General features: G+C 54.8%; 2 protein-coding genes across 21 annotated transcripts in view; one reads left to right on the forward strand and one right to left on the reverse strand.

Moving 5' to 3' along the window:
* The window catches only part of Cdc42bpa (CDC42 binding protein kinase alpha), a 226,305-nt gene extending 216,829 nt beyond the window's left edge, over nt 1-9,476 (forward strand). For 17 of the 18 annotated variants that reach the window (XM_074048826.1, XM_074048831.1, XM_074048816.1 and 14 more), the window contains 2 exons: nt 5,433-5,590; nt 5,950-9,476. In XM_074048826.1, coding sequence (XP_073904927.1) covers nt 5,433-5,590; nt 5,950-6,081 — 290 coding nt within the window. In that variant the 3' untranslated portion in view covers nt 6,082-9,476. Of the gene's footprint in view, nt 1-5,432; nt 5,591-5,702; nt 5,928-5,949 lie in introns of those variants that run through there. The other variant, XM_074048819.1, reaches the window with a different exon arrangement.
* A 1,539-nt stretch (nt 9,477-11,015) lies between these two features.
* The window catches only part of Coq8a (coenzyme Q8A), a 33,907-nt gene continuing 25,412 nt past the window's right edge, over nt 11,016-19,510 (reverse strand). For all 3 annotated transcript variants that reach the window (XM_074048834.1, XM_020170258.2, XM_020170259.2), the window contains 11 exons: nt 18,844-18,918; nt 15,740-15,862; nt 14,839-14,924; nt 14,589-14,729; nt 14,130-14,211; nt 13,914-14,007; nt 13,582-13,723; nt 13,307-13,414; nt 13,149-13,214; nt 12,799-12,885; nt 11,016-11,919 (listed from right to left, as the gene is read on the reverse strand). In XM_074048834.1, the coding sequence (XP_073904935.1) occupies nt 11,611-11,919; nt 12,799-12,885; nt 13,149-13,214; nt 13,307-13,414; nt 13,582-13,723; nt 13,914-14,007; nt 14,130-14,211; nt 14,589-14,729; nt 14,839-14,924; nt 15,740-15,862; nt 18,844-18,918 (1,313 nt within the window). In that variant the 3' untranslated portion in view covers nt 11,016-11,610. The remainder of the gene's footprint in view (nt 11,920-12,798; nt 12,886-13,148; nt 13,215-13,306; nt 13,415-13,581; nt 13,724-13,913; nt 14,008-14,129; nt 14,212-14,588; nt 14,730-14,838; nt 14,925-15,739; nt 15,863-18,843; nt 18,919-19,510) is intronic.

The following is a 19,510-nucleotide window of genomic DNA, read 5'->3' on the forward strand; positions in this document are numbered from 1 at the left end:
CCTCAGCCCTTGCTGGGAAATGCCCAGTGACACAGGTGCAGTTTTTGAGATAGCCCTGGAGTCCTTTGAGAGCTGCTGACCCTGTGGGAGACAGATGGACACCACCAGAAAGTGTGCTGGCAATAGCAGGGCACACGGTGTTGGAGAACAACCAAGGCAGCTATTGAGGATGAAATCACACTTAAAGGAGTTAGGAAGGCCACACGGCCACCACACAGGGTATCAGATTTCCCTAGTGAATGATTGGAAGAAGGCCATCGTGGCTACTGTGGCTACATGGTCATGATGGGAAAGAGGGATGTAGATGGGCGAGGTGAGCAAGGCCCAGACCAACAGGCTTGGAGCCCAAGGTAAGAAATGCCCTGTTCTAACCACAATGCAGCAGGGAGCTTGTGAGGACTTTACCGGGGAAGAGACTCTACGTAGTTTCAGTCATCTTGCTGGCTGCCACCAGAGAATGGACTCAAATCCACCTCAGAGTGGCCAGCAGTAGAAGCTGCATCTGGTGTAGAGGAGGCCAAGGGAGAAGGAGGTGAAGTCTTCAGATGTATTTTCAGAGACAGAAACGGTAAGACTTGATGAGGAATCAACATGAGAGTGGGGGAGGAGAAGAGTGCTTTCCACCGCAGCTGTGGAGTGGCACAGTGGCTCCCACTTACTGGAGTGTGAGAGAGCAGGGGCCTACACAGGCCAGCTGTGTTATCAGGAAAACCTTTACTCACTCCCACCTCCATCTCTGAGAGAAACTTACACTCCATTGAATTCCACACTGAGATGTCTTCCAGCTGGAAAGCTTGCTCGTTGTCCTGTGTCCTGAGTGTTAGACTAGACTGGCCTGACGCCTCTGTTGCTTCTTGCACAGCAGACACTGATTTCAGCACCTGCTATGTCCTCAGGTATTTTTAGGCTCTGGTAATTTAAAGATGAATGATGTGACATTAATTATCACTTGCTGTATAGCAAATTACCCTACAGCATAGATGCTTAGAACAGCCAACACACTGTTTCACATGGTTTCCAAGAACCAGCACCTGTCACCAGGCTCAGTCCTGCTCTTAGCAGTCAGCTCCAGGCCTCTGTGACTGCACAGGGACTCCAGCTCTACCACCTGGTTGTGGTCAGGCCTGCTTGTATGGCAACCTGGGCCTCTCTGTCCTGCCAGTATACCTGTGGCAGTTTACCTGTTTTCCCCGAGCAAGTGATTTGAAGAACAGAGAGGCAGAAGTGACAGACAGTCATGCATCAGCTGATGGTGTCCTGAGCAAAGTGTGTCTGGGTGATTTCGTAGTTGGTGTCAGAGCATACTTACCCAGATGGAGCTAATTGTCATTAAGCGGCATGATCACGTGGGACCACCAGTGTGTGTGCAAATGTTATTGACTGCTGCCCCTTTATGTGAGAGGGACCACGTAATGTGTGGCTCCCAGGAGGAGGCGACCCCATGCACACTGGCCTGTGATGCAAGCAGGCCCCCAAGAAGTCGTCAGGGGAAGGTGGAATGTACAACTTGCAACTTTCTGCTTTGTCTCCTAAAGTTATCTGGAGCCAACAGATGGTGCTGCCCACAGTGAAAAACTTACGCCTTGGAAACACGGCAGTCACCTTATTAATCACCTTTTCATTTGTGGTAGCTAAATAAGGTGATGGATTTAAACCATAAGTTACCAAGATTAGAGATGCAAAGACAGTGTCACAGCACTCATAGTCAGGGAATGTTCCATCATCCCTTACTTGAAACCTGTTTTTTTTCTCTCAGAATTCAGACTTTTCAAATATATTCTATAAGGAACCTGCCATTTGCTATGTTACATTCTCAGCAAGATCTGAGGCAATACCACAGCAAGTTAGTATTTGTACAGCAAAAGTTATGACTGTCCACCCTGTAAACAAGTAAGCGTCCATAAGTGAAGCCCGCCATCAGCCTCCAGTTCAGGTGACATTTTGCTGTCATATGAGTCTGTAGCAAACACATGAGGAAATACTGTGTTTTGGGGCTTCTGGGTTTCTGAAGTTGCAGGCGAAGATACTGCCCTGTGGCACAGAGAGGCTCTGGAATGAGAGTCCTGTGTTGCTGCCTAGGCCCGGACTAGCCTGAATGCCTTCCTTACTCTTGGTCTTTGTGAGGTACCTAATCCTAATTCAAGCTGTTTGTGGAGAGCTGAGGAAAGACATCCCAAGAAATGCAAGGGCATCTGTCTCTCAATTTAGATGCTCCTGCTGGCTTCATGTCACTGAGTTGTATAAAGCACTTCCTGCCAGGACAACCTGCCAGGAGGGACAAGAAGAAACAGGGGAGCTCTGATGTCAGCCTCCACAAACAGCACAGATTTAAACATGGCTTCCACCATGATTCCTGCCAGGCCACAGAGGACTGAGACACTCTCCTGTTAGCCACAGGGGCTCACATAGGAGCCTTTTATACCCTCCTAGAGGCTATCCCTCCTAGAGGGGTACTCCTCACCCCAAAAGATTCAGAGCTCAGTCCCATCTTGAGCTCTTGAGCAGAAGCCATGCCAAGCTGTGACCTCAGAAAACCAAGACTACAACTTCCAGACTACTCCCAGGCCCTTTTCCTATCACACCAAAACAGCCCACCTTACTTTTCTTTTTCTAGACTGAGTGAGTAAATATAACCTTTCTTGGAAAGAAAAGATCCCTGATGTTTAAAAGGGAAAAGAAAACTGGAGACACTGAGGTGGGATTGAGTCCTCCCATCACATGAGCATGGAGACGATCTGTGCGAGGGAGAGGACTTCCAGAGCGTTCCCACAAAAACCCAAATGGTAGGAACACAGACTCAGAAAGTACCACATAGTCCTGCCTGAGCTATAGGAGGAAATCTGTGGGCATCTCTAGTGGTTTGCATTTTCTATTCTGAGAGACAGATTTTAAGAATAGTGCATGTAGTGTTTTTTTTTTTAAGCAAGCATTTAACTAGACATATAATTGAAAGAAAAATAAAAACTCACTGTGCCCTCAATTAGACAATACTCTAGAAAGACAGAGGAGCATATTACCAAGAAACATTCCACCAAGCAGGCCTAGTGACCCCAAGTCTCGAAGCTGGGGGCAAACGACTCTTGGTCATCAGGAGAGTGTTGAAAAGTTAAATCAGGAATTCTGCCTTGATCGACCTGGTTAAGGGCTCCAGCAGTCACATTTTTTTTTTAACCTTCATGTTTTCTTTTTTTTTTTTTAATTGTTTTATTATTCATATGTGCATACAATGCTTGGGTCATTTCTTCCCCCTGCCCCCACCCCCTCCCTTACCACCCACTCCACCCCCTCCCTCGCCCCCCCCTCAATACCCAGCAGAAACTATTTTGCCCTTATCTCTAATTTTGTTGAAGAGAGAGGATGAGCAATAATAGGAAGGAACAAGGGGTTTTGCTGGTTGAGATAAGGCTAGCTATACAGGGCATTGACTCACATTGATTTCCTGTGCGTGGGTGTTACCTTCTAGGTTAATTCTTTTTGATCTAACCTTCTCTCTAGTACCTGGTCCCCTTCTCCTATTGGCCTCAGTTGCTTTAAAGTATCTGCTTTAGTTTCTCTGCGTTAAGGGCAACAAATGCTAGCTAGTTTTTTAGGTGTCTTACCTATCCTCACCCCTCCCTTGTGTGCTCTCACGTTTATCATGTGCTCATAGTCCATTCCCCTTGTTGTGTTTGCCCTCGATCTAATGTCCACATATGAGGGAGAACATACGATTTTTGGTCTTTTGGGCAAGGCTAATCTCACTCAGAATGATGTTCTCCAATTCCATCCATTTACCAGTGAATGATAACATTTCGTTCTTCATGGCTGCATAGAATTCCACTGTGTATAGATACCACATTTTCTTAATCCATTCGTCAGTGGTGGGGCATCTTGGCTGTTTCCATAACTTGGCTATTGTGAATAGTGCCACAATAAACATGGGTGTGGAGGTGCCTCTGGAGTAACCTGTGTCACAGTCTTTTGGGCAGCAGTCACATTTTTAAAGCACATGACACAACATCCAGTTTCCAGCCATGTTGGTGGTCTCTGCAAGATGGCAGGTGTGGTGTCAGGAAAACACAGACTGTAAGAGGGGTGCAGTAAGAGAAGCTTGCAGAGTACAAAGACATGACTGCAGCAGGCTCCTATTGTGTGTCATTGTGAACAATTGACAGTCTGTGATCAGTAGATAATCATGCTGCAAGTGGTCACGTGGTGACATTCTCATTGAACTTGTTTGGTTTTGGTGGCACTGGGGTTTGAACTCAGGGCTTTGCACTTGCTAGGCAGGTGCTCTACCACTTGAGCCACTCCACTGGCCCTTCATCGAATTCTTAATGTAAAAAAAAGATTGATGAGCCAGATGCAGTGGCCTTGGCCTGTAATCCTAGCTACTCAAAAGGCAAAAATTGGGAGGATCACAGTTGAGGTTGAGGCCAGTCTGGACAAAAAGTTCATGAGACCCCATCTCAACAAATAGCTAGGTGTGGTGGTACACGCCTGTCATGCTAGCTACTTGGGAAGCATAAATAAGAGGATCTCAGTCCAGGCCAGCCTGGACAAAAAGTGAGATCCTGTCGCAAAAGTAACTAAAGCAAAAAGCTACCTGCTTAATAAGTGCAAGGCCCTGAGTTCATACTCTAGCACCACCAAAAAAAAAATTTTTTTTTGATAAAATCAGCTAGAAGCTGGAACAACCAGTTTATCCCCGTGTTACACTGAGCCGTCTCCACATGGTCCTTTTTGACCACCGATCCTAACACTGAAGTATGGCAAGATGGAAACATTTTTTAAGCAGAAACTGATTAACAACTTTACACAACTCCTAACAGTACTCCCCAGATTTCAGGGGTTTCTTCCTTTTTCTTACTGTGAACACTGCTGGTCCCGCCTATGTACCCGGACTCTTAGGTCAAAACAGAATCTGATTTTGAAGAAACTCAGCCTGCCTTGATGGCTCAGGCTTTTTGCCCTATGGGGGGAAGTGCTGCTTTTGTGCTTCCTTTGTTTTTATGAGGGTTCTCTATAAAGAAGTGAAGTAGTCCCCATGTTGTTAGGCATAGCCTTTATCTGGGGCCAACTCCCTACTTCCTCCTGCGCACGTCACTCTGAGCCCACTGGGCACTAGGCCGGTGAGACAGAGCTGCTCCACATGTTAGAGAGTGGCCAACCCCTGATTGCAATATGATGCACAAGTGCTGTGATAGGGAAGTGTGAATGGTGCCAAGAGAGCCCCCAAGGCAAGGGGACTGGGAGGCTCCACTAGTAAAAGGATTCTATGACACTGAGTGTGATGGCGACAACTGTATAAGACTGCTGGCCTTCAGGGGAGCTCTGGGGCCAAGGCATTGTCCATGGTTGGGGTAGGGGCGTGCTGTCACCTTGCAGTCTGTCCCCCTTCTATAGGATTGTCCTCTTCCAAGTGTGTAAAGTTTTCCTGACGGTGTCCTTAGGTTCATCCACACAGAACGGTAGCGCCTTGAAGAGGGAGTTCTCCGGAGGAAGCTACAAGGCAAAGCGGCAGCCTCTACCTTCTCCCTCCGAGGGCTCTTTGTCCTCAGGAGGTGTGGACCAAGGAAGCGATGCCCCAACCAGGGACTATGATGGGGAGGTGAGTGTGACTGCCCTAGGGAAGCTGTGGGCGGGTTTGGGTGTTTTTGCCCTGGTTATCCTGCCACCTGCATGGCCTCAGCTGAGTAGGGCCGACATTCACCCTCCACCAGGGACAGCAAGGCTATCCACTTGGGTGCAAGCTGCAGTTTTCCCAGAGGCGTGCGGATTCATGATGACCTTTGAGTGAAAATAATTACCTTGCTAAAGGCTGACACTAAGGACTGAGATGTGTGTCCTTCTGAGTGTCAGCTCAGGGCTGACACTGCCCGTCAGGAAGCCAGCGGGCTGGCTGTGGGTGAGCCGCTGCAGGGGCCACCTCGCTTGGCTTCTCAATGCTGCTGCACTTTGGGCTTGCAGGACTCTGATTCTCCAAGGCATTCCACAGCTTCCAACAGCTCCAACCTGAGCAGCCCCCCAAGCCCGGTTTCTCCTCGAAAGACCAAGAGCCTCTCACTGGAGAGTACTGACCACGGGAGCTGGGACCCATGAGCCAGGGTGGCCTCACCCGCACCTTCCACTGCCTTCCCTCCCTCCATTTCCTACTCCACTTAGGCCTGGAAAGGACAGGCTGGCGGCAGCCACAGGAGGGACTGGTGGTCTGACAACACTGGCGGATCCTTGGTCTGGTAGCAGTAGCATAGGTGGCCTCCCTCCACCCTGCTGCTGAGGCCGGTGTAGGTTCATCCCCATGCAGAGCTGCCTTCAGGAAGACGCTACCCTTCCCCAAAGATAGCCCAGTAGACAGACTGCACAAACGTAGGGAATGTTGTGGGTTAGACAGTCCATCCCTACAGTAGCCACCGCAGCCCTCCGTCGGCACCTGGGATTCTGCACACCACAGACAGCAGCCTAGAGAGGTCACCGTGACCAGCGCCAGCCCAAGTCCTCACAGATGAAAATAATGCATATTTTACTACACTAGAGTTTAAATAAATACATATGTAGAAGTTCAATGCTGAATGTATATAGTCAAGAGAAGCATCTTGTATTCAATGAAAGACAGATGCATATATAAGAGAGATCATTTAATTTAAAGATGTGTTGTTTCTTGTCTGTTTCCAGCTAAGTCGTGTACAGGGTAGAAAGGCCTCAAGCATTTGCAGAGGGAGAGCAAGAATAATCAGGGCTCACTGGGGACCCTGCATGGGAGGTGTGGAGTGCAGCCAGACAAGAGGGTTCAGACCTTGAAGCTGCTGCTTATGCCACCACCCTCGTCACCTTCGCTAGCAGCAGAATGGCACCACACTTCCCACTCTTAATTGTGTCTTGATGTGTTGTGCAGGCGGATGTAGAAAAAGGATTGTCACCTTCCAACCCCTTCCATCTGAAAGGACACAAGTGTCTATGGCTTCTGAAGGCCTATAATGGTTCATGAAAGTGCTTTTCTTCCTGGAAAGTCCTGGCCTCCTGAGGTGGCAATGGTTGTCTGTCCAGGGCTGAATATGGCTTCCCCAGATGAGCCCAGTGAAAAGAAGTTACCAAATAATACAAAACCTCAAAAGCAAGTACTTGGGCAGCTTTAGGCAAACACTTCTAACCAAAGGAGGCCAGGAGCTCAGGCCCTGACTGCGCCCTGTCGCTGCCCGGGAGAGTGAGAAGTGGAGGCAGGACTTCCGTCTGCACTCATTCACCAGCAAGCACATGGTAGAGAAAGAAAGATGTCATGTGGAAGTAAGGAGAACCTCTCTCTTGCTTCTCACTGGGAGGAAAAGAAACAGAATTTTCTCCCCTCGTCTTTAAACCTCAGCTAAAATGAAGAAAGTTCCTCAGTGGCTAACCTGGCTGTAGTGTCCAGCTCCTCCCCTCCCGCACCTGGCACCTGGAGGGCCCATGAGGGAAGGAGAGCCCTGAGTGCTTAGTGTCAGGACTTCCACACACAAGCATTCTAGACTTGCTGCTGCTTTGATTTGGTTTAGGTGGGCATTATTCAGTGTAGTTCTAACCTCCCAAATCTGCTTTTAGAAAAAAAGCATATTATAAAAATGCCTCTGTACATCCAAGTATCAAGGGTGGGTGAACCTTGCATTTGGTCACTGATGCATCAAACTGGTACCTGCTGGAACTTGGCACCTGGTGTGAGAAAAAAAGGACCAGCTGGCTGGCCATGTCCCTGGTGCTCATGATTGGTTCTCTCCTTCCCTGACAGCAGAAGGCAGACCCAGGCTGAGATGGACAGGACTCTGCACTAAGCCATTAGCTTGTATCTTGACAACCAGTTGTGAATTTTTATTGCTTATAGGTGTTTGTTTCTCCAAAGACGCTCTTAGAATCACCTACGTAAAGTTTAGGCCCCACGACAGACTGCTGCACAGCCTCCCGCGGGCAAGCACCCTGGAGGCTGGTCTCCCCACCAGGTGGCTGTCCTTCCCCCCGCCCACGGCAATCATGAGTAATCCAGATGTGTACAGACTCTAACATCAGAATTGGGGGTAGATTTCCTGGGTTAATTGTCCTGTGGGGCTGAGCACACCTTAAATGTGAGTCTACTATCTTCAGAAGCTTATGGGAACAGTGTTTGGAAAGATGGAATAGGCTCCAGGAGACGGCTGCACTAAGACCATTCAAAGGGCTCAGGAGCACAGGTCCAAGGTTATGTTCAAGTCACCCCCCCCAGCCCCACCCATGCAGGACATTTCCAAAGGCAGTGGGGACCAACTTCCCAACAGAAAGAAACCCCGCGTCCCAGGCACTTCTGGCACATGTCTCGCTGGTGCTTGGTGCTTTCCCTGTCCCTTATCTGGCTAATTTGCCATGTGCTTTTTGGGTGTATAAAATTATAAACACAAATGTTTCTTCTCGCCAAAAGCAAAAGCCTTCCTCCTTCTCAAGTGACTCCTAAACAAACTTCACTTCAGTTATAAAAATTCACATCTATTTATACACTCTCCCCACACACACACACACACACACTCGACAATTTTCCAAGAGCACAGCTTTGAAGCCATCCCACAGAACTAAGCAGGACCCATCTGCCCTGGTCCAAGCTTCAAGGAGAATCCGAAATTCCTGTCATGTTTACAGCAGCAATGCTCAGCCTCGTTCCATATGCTTAGAACCATGTCGTTTTGTTAATGGCCATGTCTATTTGTGAGGAAGACCAGCTGGTTCATGTGAAACTCGAAGGAAAAACCAGAGCAGGGTGGACAGGCGTCCTACTCCCAGATGCTACAGGGCCATTTGCTGGCCCTGGCAGTGACCACACATTTGAGTCTCCCAGCTCAGTGGGCTTGGTGGCAGCTCTCACCATGCTCTCTGGACGGGCACTGGGAGCACAAGCCCGAGTCCCCTGGGCACTCCCCACCTGTCTCCAGCCAGCCCTGAGCTAGACACGCTGCTTGACGGTTCATTGCACCCTCTTCAAAACCTCTTCTCAAGGCCGCAGTTCTCTGAGGGTCACTCCAGCAGAGCCAGCTCTGCCAGCTCTCCCTTCCCGGGGCCCAGCACTACACAAGGTGTCCCAGTGGTACAGGACTCTGACCACCTCAAACCAACCTTGATGTCTCTGAAAACAAATGACCTGCCTTTTTATTTGATAGTATAATATCATTTATAAATTTTTAGGTTTTTCTCATTGTAATATTATTGTACAGTTTTGCATGGCCTAGATGTAATCATTTTGTTAAGAATGTAATGCTGAGCAGTTTGTGTGGAAGGGGGAGATGCTGCTTTGGCCTCTTAGCACTTATTTTGGTTTTTTTCCCTCAGTGTCTTAGGGAACTTCCTAAGAGAGTCTCTGCTACCAAACAGTGATGTGGATTCTTTTGCACAGAAATATTTAAGGTGGGATAGTCAAAATGTAACAAAAGAATTCACCAATATTTTATGTTGGTATCACTTAATATTAACCAGACTTTGATGTACTGCAATAAAACACGGAACTGTTAGAGTTGAGTGTTTTGTCTCTTTCCCCAGTTGAACAGTTGGAGGAGGGAGGAAACGCCCCACTGGCGTGCCTTAGCCGCCTGCATTCTGCTGGGCCTCTTCCTTACTCTACTAACAGGTCAGTTTTTCCCTGGGATTTAATCTGGGACCTCCTAAATTGCCTTTGTGGTTCAGGTAAAAAAATAACACTAAATCCCTTGGAAGCCCCTCCACTCCTCTTCTGGTCAGAACTTCCCAACTGCTGCTGCTGCAGCCTGTGATGCCATCTCCCCGATGTGACGTGAGGCTCGGGGAAGGCCTGATGGTGACTGTGAGCAGCTCCATTGTTGGCTGCCACCAAGAACAAAGTTGGTGTCCCTACTGTAGGGGAGTTTGAACCGTGCGCCTGAGGACACACAGTAAGACTGGTGATCACAGAGGACATCCTAAACTGGCTGTAGCGGAATAGCGATGACCGCCTGCCCTGCTTCCCATCTCCAGGCCACTGGTATATGCAGTGTTCTGACTCGCTCTGTGCCTTAGAGGCAGCAGCCGTGGGCAGTGGGAATCAGGGCCTGGCAAACTTTTTCCTAAAGGGCCAAACGTTTTTGGCTTACGTGTGTGTAAAGTCTGTAGCAGCTACTCGGTGCAAGACTGTTTCATACACAGGTTCCATAAAACCTGGTAAAAATCACGGGCCCAGTACGCTGCCAGGCCTTGGTTTTGGGTAGACTTAGCGTGGATTGTGAGGCTGAACCGACCTGTTCCACGCCCTGGACCCACTAGGTAGAGACTGCTGTTCCGCCAGACACCAGCCTTGGTTTTCTCCTAAATGCCCAGCGGGTACAAAGAATGGCTGCCTGGGACAGCAGCGACTTCTCAACTCTGCTGCCCCCAGCACAGAAAGCCTGGCTCCTGAGCTGGGCATAATGGGTGGGCACAGGCCCTGGAGCTGAACTGCGGTACAAATAAAAAGCAAGTCTGTGACACCAGGCTGAGCTGGACCCCGGGATCAGATTGCCTACGTCCCCAGTGGCACTCAGATCTCTGAACCTGAAGGCTGGTTTTCACCTGGTGCTCAGCCTTGGGGCCAAAACCACTTCCTAGTTTCCCTTGGAAACCCTGTTCTCCCTGCAGTCTGTCGGTGGCTGGAGACTTGCTGTCGTCCACTGCTGTCCTCCACTGCATATCGGGCTTCAGTTGCTTGGGTTATTTGTGAGGAAGAGGCCGAGGCACCCCTTGCACCATGTCCTCCCTAATGCGTCCTCAGCACTGTGCATGGGTCAGGAAGGGCCCCAGCAGCATCCAGATGTCCCGTTTCCAGGCATCGTGCACTCTGGGAAAAGCCACTTTGTGTGGTTGCCAAGGTGGCCTCTCCCCTTCAGTAAAGGGCCCAGCAAGGCCCTGCAGGCTTCATGCTAGAAACAGGTGTGTAGACCTCAGCGCATCCGGGGCTGACTAAGGGGTCAGCAGTGCAGAGGAAGGGCCACCACCCGTGCCAAGGGGGTTCCCTCACTCCCCAGAATCCTCAGAGCACAAGGAATAAAAGACGGTTCCAAGGCTTCTCACAAGCACTTTTTAATTGAACCAAAACAAGTAAATGTGGTCATTACGAGACTTGTATCAACCCTCAGAGCCTGTGCTGACCTTGGCTGTCCATCACATCTGGCTGGCCTTCCCTCCCGGTAGGGGCAGCTCTTCTCTACCAAGGCCCAATCGTCTCCACACTGAGACCCGTCCCGGCAGCCCAGCCCTCAGGGTCCTGGATCTGCTGGTCTCAGCTCGGAACCTCAGCCTGGAGCAGGAAAGGGCAGACACAAACCTCCCCTAGAAACACAGGCTCACACCACATGGCCGACAAGACGCAAAAGGCTTCTAGGCTGCTGCCTCTTTGTGTCTTTCGTGTCTTCGTTCAGCCTTGGCAGCAAGGCCTCAGGGGACAGGCGCCTCGCTCCTGTTAGCGTTCACAGGCGGGAAAGGAGAGGGAAGAAAATCGCCTTTTATCCGGTTACTTCAGAGGGGGCACACGGCAGAGTCTGGCAGAACAGTGGCATCGCCTCGCTCTGCACCAGTTCTACTCCCTTCCACAAGAGCCGTGCGAGGGCCGGGCCTCCGCGCAGCCTCCTCCCGCAGAGCCGCTCGCTGGGCAGTGGCACGTCACCCCTGCTTTCCCCTGCCCACCGGGAGCACCGCCTGCGCCCGGCAGTAGTTGCTGTAGGCCTCCTCGAACATGGCCTTGCAGGGGAAGCGGGCCTTGAGCTTGGAGCAGATGAGGAAGGAGCCGCCCATCTTGCGGTGCAGGGAGTACGTCTCCTCGGGCGGAGGCACGAGACGGTGCTTCAGCATCACGGGGATCAGGCCATGGATCTTCTCGGTGGTACTCTGGGTGCCAAAGTCGAAGGGCTCATCCGAGGCAAAGGCCTCCCCCAGAATGAGGATGGCGTCCAGGTGGGCGTCCTCCATGGCCTGCGTGAAGAGGGGCAACTGCAGCAAGGTACAGGAGCCCCAGCCCCGGGCCCACCCAGTGCCCTAGGCAGTCAGCCATGTTTGTAAATAGACCAGACAGCAGTTAAGGACGGCACGAATGCCAACCACAGGGACCAGAAGAGATCAGTGTCCAGGGGCCCAGTGCGAGGCTAAGTGGCGTGCTGGGGTCTGGGCAGAATGGGGGGAGCTGGTCATCTTCACAGAGCTGCTCTGGCCAGAAGGACCAGTGTCCTGGCCCAACCTGGCAGGGCCTGTGCAGGAGCCTGCCCAGCATCAGCCTGGCACAGCCGGCGGCCACCTGCCAGGTAGAGGACTCACGCTGCAACCACAAGACGCCCAGAAGTAACTGTGGCCACACAGCATGTCCGGCAGCACAGAGGGGGCAGGGACGGCTGGCCCCAGAGGGCTTTGGAGCTGAGTATGGTCAGCACCCCTTCCAGGCAGAGAAGCGAGGGGTGGCATGCTGACTGTCTGCGGTCACACTCTTACTGGGTATGAGCACAAGGCTGGACCCTGTCTCCTTCCCCAGAGTCAAGAGAGGAAAGTGCTGCTCATCGGTGGCTTCTGGGTAAAGGGACAGTCTACCCTCCTCATGTGACAGGGACCCTCACTCTGGCCACAGCAGCAAAAGGCGACTTTCACACCACATTCCCCCGGCGCCCACCCCACCTGCCTTCCCTGCACCCTGAGTGTCCCAGAGGCTTCTAGACTGTGTTCAAGGAGCCCCAGCGCTTGTGGGGACCTGGGTGGCAGCCGGTGCTCCCATCCTGTATACACTGAGGTTCTGCCTAAGGTTTCACAAGCAGGCCCAGCCCAGGTCCAGCCGCCCACTCCGTGGAGCCCGGCAACGCCACCCACCTTGACTTCGTAGCCCGTGAGGAACTTCATCTCTATGGACTTCCTCAGCACAGCCTCCCTGTCCCTGTCTGCAGCAGCCCGGATGATCTGGGCAAAAGGACAGGAAGAGGCTCCCGAGGGCCCTCGGGGCCAGAGCTGAGCCCCAGCCCACCCTCTGACCATCCTTGTCTCAGATCCCCAGCCTGCAGGTCACAGCAGCATTGCAAGTGACAGCCATGGTCCCCGCCCCCCCAATCATCGCCGCCACCACCAGAGAGAGTCAGAATCTCGGCATTCTCTCCCTTTCTCCCTCCCAGCCCCTAGGACCTGCTCCAAGCCTCTGAAAAACGAGGCCCCTCTCCCAACCTTACCTGGATGTAGAGGTCGGTGAAGGACCTGTCATATTCCCGCGTCGCCCCGAAGTCCAGAAGAGCCACCTGGGGATGAAGATGTGGAAATTTCGCCCTGCAGCTGTGGCAGGTGTGAGGAGCCTGAGAAGCCACTCAGGACCCTGGTGCCCCCAGCTCACCTTGTGCTGCTGAGGGTCATAAAAGAAGTTGGACCAGTTGGGGTCCGTCTGCATGATGTGGAACTCAAACAGCTCCCTCAGGCACAGGACCAGGATGTTATAGCAGATCTGGGGGGGGGGGCAAGAGGGGGCTGCGTCAGGTGACCCAGAAAGTCCCCACCACCCACCATCTGCCCAGATGCAGCCACAGGGAATGCTAGCGGCTCTGCGGCCACCATTCACCTGGTGGTTGGCCAGCACCAAGGGCACGGCAGGGACAGCCCAGTCCCACACACCTCATTCCGAACTTCCTGGCTCAGCCCTTCCGCCTGGTCCAGGGGGAAGCCAGACACCAGCTCCGTGGTCAGCACGTGGGGGCTGCTGAGCTCATCCACGATCTCGGGCACATAGAAGAAGGGGTGGTCCTTCAGCAACTCCCTGGGTAGGGTGGGAGGTCTTACCAGTCCGGGCCCTAAAGAGCCCCCACTAGGGACAGCACAGATCCTGCTTTGCTGTGGGGAAGACTGCCGCCCATGGCCAGGCTTGACCAGGGCCACCCGCCCCCACAACTGTCTCCTTTGCTCTTCTACCCCCAAGGCCCCGCCAGCCAGCGCACCAGGAGCCACACCTGAACCTCTTGGCACAAGCAGCTTCCCGCAGGTAGTCGCATTCGAGAGCCAGCTCCCGCCTCAGCACGTCGATCAGGTGCTCAGGGAACAGGCCTGGGTCAGGCAGAGGCAGCAAGGTGGGCAGGGAGCTTTGCAGGGGGTCCCTCTGATCCCCAGCGCCCAGCCCCAGCAGCCACCACCCGCTCCTGCCCGGAGCCGGCAGCTCAGTCGCAGACCTTCGGGAAGCACGTTGCTCATATTCAGCACGGCCATGAGGTTGTTGACATCGCTGTTGATGCTCTGAGCCACGCCGGGGTACTGGAGGGACACACGGGGCAGCGCCTTCTGGAGCCCTGTCCTCCCCGTAACTCCCGAGTCCCACCAGCACTCAGCCCGGCAGAACCAGAGCCAAAACCCAAATGGCGCTGTCGTGGTCACAGTGCTGTCCTTCCCCACCTTCTACTCAACGGTCACTGCTCAGAACCTCCCTCCAGCTTGGACCCCCAACAGTGGACAGTCCCCGTGCCCTGCAGAAGACAGCTGCGCCCACAGCCACAGCACCTGGGCCAGGTGCTGGAGAAGGAAAGATGGGGTGCAGGGCTGCCTGGGGGAAGTGAGGGCACCCCGGAGGCGGTGGGGGGGTGCCAGGCCCAGAGTGGCCAGGCGCGGCCTCCACCAGCACACAGGGCGCCTACCTGGATCTTCATGGCCACCTCCCGGCCACCCTTCAGGCGGGCCAGGTGCACCTGGCCAATGGAGGCGGCCGCAAAGGGCCGTTCCTCGAAGTATTCGAGCTTCTCCCTCCAGTGCGGGCCCAGGTCGGTGTTGAGGGTCTTCTGCGGGGGTAGGGGGGCCGTGAGCACAGCCTGGCCGGGTCCCCAGCAGCCCCCAGCTCTGCCCAGGCCACGGCTTGCTCGGGAGGCCCGGAGCCGCTCCCGGCCTCACCGTCATCTGCTTGAGTGGCATGAAGTCCGCGCTCTGCCGCACGCGCTCGAAGATCTTGGCCAGGTGGGGGTTGATGAAGGCGTCGTCTGCGAGACGTGGCAGTCAGAGGTGGGGAGGAAGGCGCCCCTCCTGGCTCTGGCACCGGATGTGGACAGGCAGCAAGCCAAGGCCGCACAGGCGGCCCGGGGCCTCACATCTCAGCAGCCGCCCGCTCAGGCCAGAGGCCCAGATCCAAACCAGGCGGGCGGGGGGCCCGGCCCAGAGCAGCTGGAGCCCTGACCCCCCCAATCCCTGAACTTGCGCCCCAAGACCTGACAGCATTTCAGACGCAACACTGTAACGTTTTTTACAATTATAAAAGAAAACTGAACTGCCCCCAACCTAACCACATTTCCCGCCGCCCTGCTCCTGCTGATGCAGAACCCCAGCTTCCTGGGGACATCCCTCCGAGATGGCTTCCCCGCGGGGCTGGCTTTCTGCTGCTCCTGCACATCCTGCAGTGTCTATGGGGGGCCACTGGGCCACTGGGCCTGTCCTTGAGGTGTGTTCACAGATGCGTCCCAAACGTCCATGCCAGCTGCAGCACCCCAGGTGGCGCCCCACGGCCCATGCTGCCCTGGGAGCTGAGCGTTGGCCAAGGCAGCAGGGCCACTAGCTGCCACCTGCTGTCACTGCTCCTCTTTGGACACCACTGGGAGGCCCGAGGCATCCCCAGCAGGCCAGCTGGCTGTCACACTGATGGATGACATCTCAAAACACCAAGAACCAAGAGGGCCTGCAGCCCCTGCTGGAGGCGCCATTTTGAGCTTCCCCACGCAGCCCCGTCTCCCTCCCACTCACTCGAGCTCTCCCTGGACCAAAGCCCCCCTGCCCCAGGCCTGCCAGGCCGGGGGCCACTCACCCTGGATGCTTAGCATCTGGCCCAGCTTCAGCGCCGCCCCGCGCACCTTGCACAGCGTGCTCACGATCCGCTCCGCGTTCGCCTCCGACAGGAAGGGGCTGGAGTCCAGCATGGCCTTCTTCCCTGGGGACGGACGCGCACCCCACGCGGGAGCCCTCACTGAGCCTGCCTGGGCCTCAGGCAGCACCGGCGGGCCGCTGCCTCCCACCGAGCTGGCAACCCAGTTCCAACTCCCGCGCACACCCTCGGCCTCAGCACCTCGCCAGACCTGCCAGGCCTCCCAGACCTCTGGCACCTCCTCACGCACACGCACACACGCGCGCACACATGCACACTCACGCACGCATATACATGCACACGCGCGCGCACACATGTACACTCACACACACGCGCGCACACATGCACTCACGCACACATGTACACTCACGCGCGCACATATGCACACACATGCACTCATGCGCACACATGCACGCATACGCACGCACACGCGCGCACACATGCACACTCACGCACATATACATGCACACGCACGTACACACCCCTGCACGCTCGCACAGGCGTACACACATATGCACACATGCACACTCACGCACGCATATACATGCACACGCACGCACACACGCACACTCACGCACGCGCACACACACACCCCTGCACGCTCGCACAGGTGCTCTCGCTCCATCGGCGTCTGGAAGCGCCGGGGCTTAAGAGCATGAGTTGCTACAGTTAAGGTCAGGTCCGGCAGGAGGACCCGGAGGCCACATGGGCAGTGCCCTGGTGAGGACCGCCAAACCTCAGCCCGCCCGGTGTTCTAGAGGAAGGTAGTCTGCACTCCTGGGGACAAGGCACTTGCCAAACGGCTGTAGTGACAGCACCATCCTCAGGGGAGGGGAGGGCAGGGCAGGGCGCCCAGGGTCAAGGGCACAAAGCCTGCTGGTGCCTGCTTCTGCCCTCTGCCCACAGGCGTGCAGTTCAGAGCGGCCAGCTGGCCCAAAGCAGTGACCTTTGTACAGCACCCTGGGGGTGGCAAGGGCTGAGCAATGACTCCGAGAGCCACAGGCAGCCAAGAGTCTCCTGCTGCCAGCCAGCGGCATGCCCACAGTCAGTTTTTCTGCCTCTGCACAGGGGTGACCTCCTGTGGGCAGAAAAAAACCAGAGCAGGGGTCTGGAATGCCAGCCCCCTCTGTGCCCACTAGCCCTAGTGACACCCTCAGTGAGTAGTGGATCAGAAGCCTTCACAGAGCCTGGCCCCTGCCTCAGTTTACATCTTCTGGGTCTGGGAGGGGTAGAGGACAGAGGGCCCAGTGAGGGCCCCATTGGTGCTGGGGCTGAAACTGGTGCTGGACACAGTGCTAGGAGTGGAGCTACACCTGGTCCCCAGAGAGTGGGAGAGGTGGCTGGGCCACTGAGCTCTGCCGGGGCCTAGTCCAGTATGGCCTCCGACAAGCCAAGCAGATGTCCTGCCTGGGACACGAGTCTGGGAGGTCTAGGGAGGAGCCTCCCGGTGAACACAGCTGACAACATGGGCCTGGGGGGGTGAGGGAGATTTTAGCCCTGCAGAGAGAGGCTGAGATGGCCAGCAAGGCAAAGCTGTGGCAGGGGCAGGGCCAACCCAGGACAAGTAGCCCCGAAAGTCCCTGGCAGCAGCTGGGAAGGACAGCCCCTTCATGTATCTCCGGCCACCCCGGCCCCTCGGCCCAGCAGAGGGAGGAGCCCAGGATGGGCCACTGCCCCAGGCCCCACAGAGAGCAGGCCTGGGCTGAGCCCCAAGCTCCTGAGATCTGAAGGCAGTGCCTGGACCAACCCAGGCCTTCCCAGGCTGGAGGCACGTCCTCTCCACACAGCAGCCTGGGGAGCCAGGAAGGCCACAGGCATGGTGGCTCAGAGGAGCCAGAAGTCTCCCAGGACAAAGCTCACTGCCTGGTCAGTGTCCTCCAGGCCAAGGTGTGCCAAGCCTGGGCAGGAAGTTGTAGCACAGCTCAGTGGCTGCTAAGGTCACCCTCGCTGGCCCAGGCTAATGGAACCAAGCCCCTCCAACTTCAGCCTCGCTCACCACTGCCCTCTTGGAGCCAGGCTGGCCTCTTGTGGTGGACAGCAGCCAGCTCTGGGGGAAGTGGGGGAGGGAGCAGTCCCAAAATGCCACCACTAAAAATATCCTTGCCAACTCCTCTGTTCTCTGGTCCCCTTCAAGGACACAAGGTGCCCTTTGTCCCAGCAGTCAGGGCCTGTGGGGAACATGACCAAGTCCTTTCTCCGTCCCAGTGGCTGGGAGACCCCTTGGGCCCCAGGCTGGCGGGGCTGAGGTCTGCCCCAAGGGGCAGTGGGGCACTGGGAGGCCCCCAAGGGGAGGGGTGTAAGGAACCATGATGAACTGATACTAAGTGGGCCAGGGTACGGGGTGCCCAGCCCGGAACCTCAGATGCACTTTGGGGAATCACCAGCAGATGGCTCTGTCCGCACTGCTCTCAACAGCTCTAAGGCCCAGGGGACGCCCCCATGAGCAGACGTTACAACCACCTGCTCCTCATCTCCGGGCAAAGTCTGAGAGGGGTCCACACAGGCAGGAACCAGGTGGAGCCTCAGCTGCTCCCCCAGCCAGTATCACAGCATCTGGGACTCCCCGGGTTTCTGTGTGGCCAGTGGGCTTCTGGTCACCAGTCTCACACTCCAAAAGAGTGTCTGACCTGACCCTTGCCCTGGTCTTGGCCCTGGAAGGTGGCAGACACAAGTCCTGTGATCTCTAGAGTCTCTGGAGAGGTCCTGGCCACTCCAGGTCAGTGGGTCTGTCCCAGAAGCCACCTGACCTAGTGGACCAGTGCCACCAAGGCTCCTCTGAGAGCAGAGCAAGGGTTGTCTGTATGTGAGTGCGTGCAGGCAGGCGGGGGAGCCAGGGCGGAGTGGCCAGTTGGGGCTGGGTGCGGTAATGGTCAACCTGAGCAGCCAACCAGGGCCAGGGCATCAGTCACATGGGACTTGATGTGAGTGGGGTCCCACCTGGAGCTGGGACGTGAGGGGCCCCCATGGCGAACACTGATAAAGCACAGGTGAGCTGGGCTAGCAGCTCCCCCTGCAGGCCCCAGCCTCCCATGTGGGGTGCAGCTCACCTGTGGAGTTCTCAGGGCGCAGACTCTTCTTGGCGACTTCAGCCAGGGCCCCAAAGCCCAGACCCACAGCCAGACCTGCAAGGATGAGGGGGATCGGCCCTGGGCTCTGGGCTGGGCCACTGCCCACTACCAGGCTGGAGCAGCAGTAGGCACATGACACCATGCACTGCTTTTCCAAAAGGAACTGAACTGAAAAACTTATCTCACAGAAAACAAATTTTAAAAATCAAAAGAAGGCAGATTTTGTTTTGTTTTGTTTTGGTGGGACTGAGGTTTGCACTCAGAGTTTCCAAATTGCAAAGCAGGTGCTCTACCACTTGAGTCACACCTTCAGTTCATTTTGCTCTGGTTATTTTGGAGATGGGGTCTCCTGAATTATTTGCCTGGGCTGACCTCAAACTGAGATCCTCCACATGTCAGCCTCCCAAGTAGCCAGAATTACAGCTGGAAGGTAGCAATTTTAAAACATGTTTTTGCAATACATCCTACCTGCCAGTAGGTGACAGTGCACCCTCCACATCACCAGCTGATACAGCAGCTCCTACCTCACAGGTGTGAGGGATTATGATCAAGAGTGAGGCGCTCAGAGGCCTGGCACATGCCATGATGCTGTTATAAAAGTGTTTCCATTTATTCTAACACCACGAGCCTACTCAAAATGATGAGG

Source organism: Castor canadensis, chromosome 11 (assembly GCF_047511655.1).
Source record: "Castor canadensis chromosome 11, mCasCan1.hap1v2, whole genome shotgun sequence".
Taxonomy (NCBI): domain Eukaryota; kingdom Metazoa; phylum Chordata; class Mammalia; order Rodentia; family Castoridae; genus Castor; species Castor canadensis.